Source organism: Austrofundulus limnaeus, unplaced genomic scaffold (assembly GCF_001266775.1).
Source record: "Austrofundulus limnaeus strain Quisiro unplaced genomic scaffold, Austrofundulus_limnaeus-1.0 Scaffold37, whole genome shotgun sequence".
In the NCBI taxonomy this organism is placed as follows: domain Eukaryota; kingdom Metazoa; phylum Chordata; class Actinopteri; order Cyprinodontiformes; family Rivulidae; genus Austrofundulus; species Austrofundulus limnaeus.
This window is the reverse complement of record NW_013952439.1, coordinates 1,684,844-1,692,954: the sequence shown is the minus strand read 5'-3', so window position 1 is coordinate 1,692,954 and position 8,111 is coordinate 1,684,844. Positions and strand designations below refer to the sequence as shown.

At 36.3% G+C, this 8,111-nt stretch overlaps 1 protein-coding gene across 1 annotated transcript in view; it reads right to left on the bottom strand.

Annotated features, from left to right (window-relative positions):
- Nucleotides 1-8,111, bottom strand: part of ophn1 (oligophrenin 1) — a 28,543-nt gene that overhangs the window by 8,210 nt on the left and 12,222 nt on the right. Inside the window, exons 13-20 of the mRNA XM_014006775.1 lie at nucleotides 8,048-8,110; nucleotides 6,388-6,462; nucleotides 5,252-5,336; nucleotides 5,083-5,141; nucleotides 3,055-3,160; nucleotides 2,754-2,913; nucleotides 2,189-2,336; nucleotides 1,130-1,438 (exon numbers count right to left, since the gene is read on the bottom strand). Coding sequence (XP_013862229.1) covers nucleotides 1,130-1,438; nucleotides 2,189-2,336; nucleotides 2,754-2,913; nucleotides 3,055-3,160; nucleotides 5,083-5,141; nucleotides 5,252-5,336; nucleotides 6,388-6,462; nucleotides 8,048-8,110 — 1,005 coding nt within the window. The remainder of the gene's footprint in view (nucleotides 1-1,129; nucleotides 1,439-2,188; nucleotides 2,337-2,753; nucleotides 2,914-3,054; nucleotides 3,161-5,082; nucleotides 5,142-5,251; nucleotides 5,337-6,387; nucleotides 6,463-8,047; nucleotide 8,111) is intronic.

Sequence of the window (8,111 nt, the reverse complement as noted above, 5' to 3'; positions counted from 1 at the left end):
GGATGGATGGATGGATGGATGGATGGATGGATGGATGGATGGATGGATGGATGGATGGATGGATGGATGGATGGATGGATGAATGGGGTTGGTCAGGACCCTCGAGTTGGAATGCTAACCTTTCATCTGATTTGTCCAACCTGGAACCAGGAAATTTTGACTCCTAAAAACAACTTATAGATGCCTGTAGAAATGGACCTACTTGCTCATGTTTGCTGATGGCATGTCTGTCTTGCAAATACACCCCCTGTGCAGCTTAGGAATGTGCAAGTAAAGTTTACGAGCAGTAAACTTCAAGTACCTTGGAGTCTTGTTGACAGGTGATCATAGCATCAAGCAGCGACGGATCGACGGACTGAGACCTTAATGAGGGCGTCGCTCCGGTTTGTCGTGGTGAAGAAAGAGGCTGAGCCGAAACGCAAAGCTCTTGATTTACCGATTCAACTACATTCCAGTCCTCACATATGGTCATAAAATATGGATCATGACAGATTGAACAAGAAGTCAGATACAAAACAGCTGAAATGAGATTCCTGTGTTGGATTGGTCAGGCTCGGCCTTGAACTGGACAAATGATGCTTTTAAATCCTTTTTTTTCACATTTAAATCATTCAGTTAGGGTCTATATAATTAAAAACTGCAATGTTTTGGTCTGAATTCCTCCTTATTGTAACTCCACAAGCCCCTCTTTCACCCCTGTTCTGAGGTGTGTCTCAGATCAACTCTTACAACAAAATTGACACATTTAAAGTTTTTTCAGAATAACTATAACTTTAAAAAAACATTTAAAAGAGCTTGATTATAATAACATACAAGAACAATTATAGTTAACTAATAATCTCCTAAAACAAATCAATAAGTATGTAAAAAAAGCATAACTGGAACTATAACCAGCACGGCAACAAGAATAAAATCTATATTTCCTGGGAAAGTCATTAACATGACTTTTTGCTCTCCCTTTGAATTATTACAAATCATTATTTCAGAACTTTTTCTGTAATGCTTATAATAAAACTTCTTCGTTGCAACTTTTTCAAAATCAAATAAATTCTATACGACACATTTATGAAGGAGAAAAATGGACTAATTTAAAGCTGCATTAACAATCATAATAATAAGTTAGTTGTACCTTCTCGGTTGGCTGGCGTGCCCTTTGGAGGTGGTTTTCGGCTCTGAAACGACGGTACTCTGCTCACAGAGGCTCCAGACTCCCCATTTGCTGCCAAGAAAGAATCTGGCTTTTGCCTGGAATCACTTGTCTTCTCAGCATCGGAGTCGGCCTGCTTGTCCTGGCGGCTGGCGGTTTTGGGAATAAAGACTTGCCTGAGAGGGGGGTCTCTTGGAACAAGCGGAGCACTGCTAACAGGTTTGGTTGGCCTTGGGGGTTTGGGGCTCGCAGAGACTTCGCCATCCATAATGGAGGTATCATTCTGTCCATCTGTTACAAAGAGACAACATTAACAGGACTGCAACTTTATAGGGTTTATCTCTGCGATACACACCAGCGGCAAACTTCACCGTAAACTCTATAAAAAGCCCCAAATACTTGTTGGATTCACACAAATACAACCAGACTTCAACACAGAGAAAACTCATAAACAAGATGCAATTTTAAGCTCTGGACTGAAGGTAGAAAAAGGTTAAATGTGTTTCCAAAAGAGCATGTTAAACACATTTCTCTGCCACTCTGTATGAAAGCCAGAGTCACACACACCATGTTCAAGTAATTTCCTGTCCGTTTGAACTATTTGTGTGTTCAAACAAACAGAAAAAAAATTGCACGATATACCCAAACACAATGAAAACAAAAACAAAATTAAAATAAACATGTAGAGCTGAATTCTTTATTTGTACTTTTATCTGAATCATTTGAATAGTTTCAAAATAATCAAATGCTTCTCTTCCTGCGCTGAAGAATAATACAACAAAAAAATAAAAAGAAATTTGACTTAACAGGTTCCATGTTTAGTAAAATGTGAAAATAATTGGGCTGAACACACGCACTTCAATAACTCCCATTTAGAAAATGTCAAAAAATGACCCCACAGATTCACCATTTTAAGTCTACAAGAAAAATAAAATTACAACAAGAAAAAAAAATTATAGTAATAATCATCTATTGTATATTCAGCTCAGACAAGATGGAGCAATGATGATGACTATCAGGTCTACGGAGGCTCATAATTACTTTCTGTGTGCTGGAAGTGGTCGTGACTAAGAGCTTGATAAACGCGAGCGGGTCGCTTGGAGATGGTTATGGGCTGCCGTTTTCGCGGGGTGATCCGCGGAGGAGGGACAGGCGGGGCGGTGCCGTCCTCCGGCGTGGAGCTGAAGATCTGCAATCATTAAAAAAAATAAATTAAAAAGTTACCATTACTGCAGCTGAATTTAGAAGTATTCAGCCTGCAAAAGAAGTGAAGGATGGAAACACAGACAATGTATTTTTTGCTGTTCAGTAGAAGTACAAATACTACAATAGTGACTAATAGTGTCATGACAGAGAACAGTTATATAAAAATCACGAATATACAGCCAACAGCAACACTGTCAGTAAGCCCAGCTCAGTTCTACAGTAAGAGATCCTGATAAATCAATGTAACAATCCAAGTTTTAAAACATTGTTTCACTGTTTTCTGCAGCTATTTACAAGAATTTTTCCAGGCCTGAACTGCCAACTGTTAAAAAAAAAGCCATTTCAGGGAACTATGTTGAAAAGTCAAATGTAAAATGGGAAGTTTCTGCTTCAGATGTACCTTCTCGTAGTCCTCAATCAGAATCTCAACCACGATGTTTTGAAACTTGATATCGAGCATGGCTGCCACCGTCTCCTCCTTCGCCCTCATCAGCGTGGGGCCAAAGATGACGGCCATGTTTGAAGGGGTCATCCGGTTTGCATCGCTGTGGCTGCACACACTGTCAACAGAGTCAGGCTGGTATGAATGTAACTCAAGGCAACAAAAGATCATTTGGAGCTTATTTCAAAAGGGAGTGTGTGTGTGTGTTTGTGTGTCCTGGAAGCAGTAACAGCACCCAACAAGACAAACTTGTACTCACTTCACTAAGTGTGTAATCAGCATCTCTAACATTTCCCGGTTCTTCTCTGGTAGTTTGTAGATGAGTGAATGGATTTCACTCAGTCGAAAGTCAAGATTGTCTGATTCTGTGACACAAAAACAAAAAGTATCTTCAAACAACCACGTACAGCATGATAGCACAGGATACAGTACAATACCAAATGATACAATATAATACAATACCAGAGGGTATAATATAACACAATATCAGAGTATACAATACAATACCATAGGACAAAATATTATATACCATAGAATACAGCACAAAAGAATAATATCATAAGATACAGTACAATAACATGGGATGCAGTACTATGCCAAAGGATATAGTACAATATATTACAATACCATACGATCCCATTTGATACAGTATCATATCATGGGAGAGTCTGATACCACTGGGTACAGTACCATAGGATACAGTACAATGCCTTAGGTTACAGTACAGTATCATAAGATACACTTCAATATAGTACAATACCATAGGATACAGTACAATACCATAGAATACAGTACAATACTATACAGTACAATACCATAGGATACAGTACAATACCATAGGATACAGTACGATTCTATAGGATACAGTACAATACCATACAGTACAGTACCATAGGATACAGTACAATGCCTTAGGTTACAGTAGAGTATCATAAGATACACTACAATATAGTACAATACCATAGGATATAGTATAATACCATAGAATACAGTACAATACTATAGGATATAGTACAATACCATACAGTACACTACCATAGGATACAGTACGATCCTATAGAAAACAGTATGATACCATGGCATACAGTACAATACAGCACAATGCCATAAAATGCAGTGCAATACCACAGGATCACAGGATACAGTACAACACAGTATGATGCCATAGGATGCTGAATGATATATGACTAGTCAAATGACTCCACAGTGAACATACAAACAAAATACCAGAAAACACCTTCAATTTAAAATACAGCAAATGGTTAAAAAAACAAAAAAAAACAAAACAAAACAAAAAAAACAATCAGACAAAAACATGACATGAGCATGAAGACATTTGGATTCACTGAGCCAATAATTTCATTTATAAGAAATCTGACAGCTGTCTGTTACATCCTGTTGGTGCTTTCCTGCTGTTAAAATGCAGCCAGAAAAATAAAGTAGTTTGTGGAGGTCTTAATGACCTTCAGTGAACTACCAGAAACATTTGATCATCAAGTAACTCAAGCTGACAACTTCTAAAAAGAAAGAAAGGCAGCATATTTGGCTGCTGGACAAATTTAATAAAAGGATCTTAAATCATGACCATGCTATTGGGAGTTAGGTACAAACCCATTAAAATCTGAATGAAATACCATGAAGTTAATTCCTTGAACGAAATCAAAGTACATTTTAAAACTTACCCAAGCTTAAACAATGTTTAAGCCAAACAAATATTGCAGAATTCTGTTAAATCCTGCCAAAGTATGGCGAGGTTCATGGCCACCCACTGCATCGGTATGTTCCAAAAAGGAAGAAACACTTCAAAACGTCAGGATGTGTAACGTGAAGAGGCCTATACAGCTAATAAACTGCATCTCCAGGTGCTTTAATGTAACATGCTGACAGAGTGAGGCTATTAAACCAACTGTCCTCCCAGTTTTACTATAATAGTTAGACTAAAAACACAAGACTCACATTTCCTTTAATGTCAACATTGATATATAGCTATTAAGCCTGCAGCTCAGCACAAATGTACGAATGCCTCTTTTATTCCAGTTAGTCACAGTAAAATGGAAATAAATTCAGCGAGTTCATAAATCCACTCTATAAACTGGTACATATAACACATTTTTTTAAATAACTTTTTTTTATTTAACCTTTATTTAGCCAGGAAGGTCCCACTGAGATTAAAAACTTCTTTTTCAAGGGAGTCCTGGCCAACAACTGGAACTTGCTAATGTTATAAATAACACCATTATCAAACCTCTATAAATTTACAAAAGTAATGTATTTCAATGCGTCTTACTTGCAGCACACATGAGGTCTCTGTGCAGATCGTAGGTCATTATTGGTTCAGATAAACTCCTGTGGATGAGCAATGTGAGGCAAAATTAAAAGCAGATTTCATAAAATACAGCTGAATAAATCCTCTAGTAAGACAATTTATTATTTTTATATAAAAATAGCACACACACCTTAAGTAAAACTTCAAAGCACTTGTGATGGTTTTTTCATCCCAGTCACTGTTGTTGAAATCCACATTTCCTGGGTTTGTGGGATCTACGAAACAGCAGAGGATAATTAAAATACTTATGACATTTATTTTAAAAAAAGTACACAAGATAAAAAGTATTCATTAAAACGTTGGACACAGTAGCTGTAGAAATGCATACATTCTTTCAATGTAAGCAAATCGTTTTTTAAAAACAACTCATGAAGCCAAATGAGACCTGTTTGTGTTGAATTTTCTACTTTTTAAAGAAACTTTTGGGAGTTTTCTGTCTGGATATCTTGATGACGTCTTTTGATTCAAAGTTTTCATAAAAAAATGTCGATTTTTATTAATCAACACAACTTCATTTATAGTTACTAAAATAAAGACGAGTCTGACCGTTCATGAACCACTAACAGCAGAACTCAGCTGTTTTGATGTGGAGTACAAATTGTTACTTTTCTTAAGTAGAAACTTTGGTTATCTATACCTAACTGAAGTAATTTATTTTAACATTTACTCCCTACATTTAAAAAATAACCCTATTCTTGTTTTATACTGGTTTGTTATTGTTAAATAAATAATCTATCCAGATATATGGCGCCTCCTGAGTAGAGTAAATTTAGTTGTTTGGATGAGATGTGTACTGTAAATATACGCAAGTGTGACACTTTATTGCTTTGTACACAGCCCATCACACCTGTATGACACAAACACGTCACACTCCAGCAGGACACAGCAGACGTGTGTAGCCTCGTATGAAGAAGACAGATAAATGCAGCTGGAACAGGTAGGCTAGTGCTGTGATTCCCAAAGCTGGGGTAAGGACACCTTTAAAGATCATAAAGCATCAAACAAGAGTCTCCAGATGATTTCCAGACATCAATTTAAATGCAAATAATTTGCTAATGAAATATTTTCATCATAATAATTGAAAAAATGATAAAAATCATAAAAGAGTAAAAGTGGTATGATAGTTATGTTTGTTTGTAAACCAGTAATATGCGCCCGTCATATTTACAGCTGAGCTCCACAGAACGATGCAGATCCAGTTCTGCGGTACGTCAGCTTATGAGTGTAACTGAGGGAAACGCACAGTTAACTGACTCACTTCCTTACCAAAGAAGGCATTTAGGAGCTTCTGAACTTGGATGTTGCTGCCAACCGTTCGGTACACTCCTTCTTGTGTGACTCCTGGAGGAAAGAAAGGGAGGAGGTTGGAAAAAATAAAAAGAAACAGATGAGAGTGGGGTGTATTTTAGACTAATGATACTGTACACAGTGGAAATGCACCACATGCTTCTCGTAAGATCTAAAAGGAGACGGCATTAAGATGTTCTTTCCTCGATTTTTTACTACTGTCAGAAACAGTTCCGAGTCAAATTACACGCTCATGTTTTGGGTTTTAATTCAGCCAAACTGTGACGTTGGACTGTAAGTCATGCGGCTGCAGAGTTTTTATTTGTATAGTTCAGAGGAGCCCAAAGTGGGGCCCGCGGACCAAATTTGGCCTGCCAAGCCATTTGATTTGGCCCACCAACAGTTGCCAAAGTTACAAGGTTGTAACCTGTTATCCTATAGAAACACAGTATTTCCATTGGTCAAATGATTATATAAAAGGGCTGTAGTGCAGGTAGTTTTCATTCATGGTGCTGACATATCTTTGATTTATTAGGATTAAACATGAAACATGAAATGACAACAAGAAATATTTAGATCAGATTTAACCCCACATGCAGATTTGCACACTTCATAAGGCCACAAAAACTCATATTTTATCAATTTATGAAATGTCCCATGAGCCTTTGCTACTTGAGTGTATGACAGACTTTCTCCAAGTGCACAAACTAAAACAAAAGAGGGCCATTGCACAGCTTAATCGTTAAAAATAAAGGACTTTACTTTAAAAAGTATTTGTATTTCATGTATTATCTTACTGCATTTGGCCCACAGCCCTGGATAGATTTTCATTTTGGCCCTCTCAGAGAAAATGTTTGGGCACCCCTGGTATGGTTGAACAAGTTTTTGTTTATAGGTTGAAGTTATTTTGTCATAAACTGAGAAAATAGAGGCAAGAATGTGATTTCTGAAAACTCTGCTGTCTAATTCAGACAATATTTTAGAGTTTTATTAAATAAAGATGCCGATTTTCCCTTGAGAGCAGCTTGCAAAAGAAACATCAACGTTTTAACTCAACTGCGCCCCCAACAGGCCAGAAAGAAAACTAAAAACTAGAGGTGTACAGTAACTAAGTCCATTTACTTCGCTACAGTACATAATTTTTTTGAAGATTTATAATTTTATCAAGTATTTTTTAACCGTAACTTTTTTCTTTTATTTTGTTACATTCAAAATATAAAAATACTTTTACTTCTTTACTTTAAAATTTAACACCTCGTTACTTGTTACAAATTTAAATATGACTGAACTCATCATAAGACTTGTTTATGCACTCTAAAAAACAAAGTATTGAATTTACTTAACCAAGTTAGGTCAACTGGTTCAACTAAATTGAGCTGAGTAAAAAACGATTTACATTGTTTTCTTTAAAAGAAAATGTGAAAACTGTTTAAATAAATTCAACACTTGATTTCTTAGAGTGTGGGCAAAAATACTTATACTTTCCCGATTATTGTGAGCAGTTTTATAACTTTTACTCAAGTGTGTTTCTCATAATTTTCTAAGTTTTTTTTTTTTACTTTTACTTATTTATTTTAAATACTTTACACACCCCTGCTAAAATAAATAACTTAAAATAGAAATATTCGTGACTGTTTACCTTTAGTTTCAATGTAGTTGATGCACTTTCTCACAAACCTGAATCCAACTTCATTCAGTTCCAC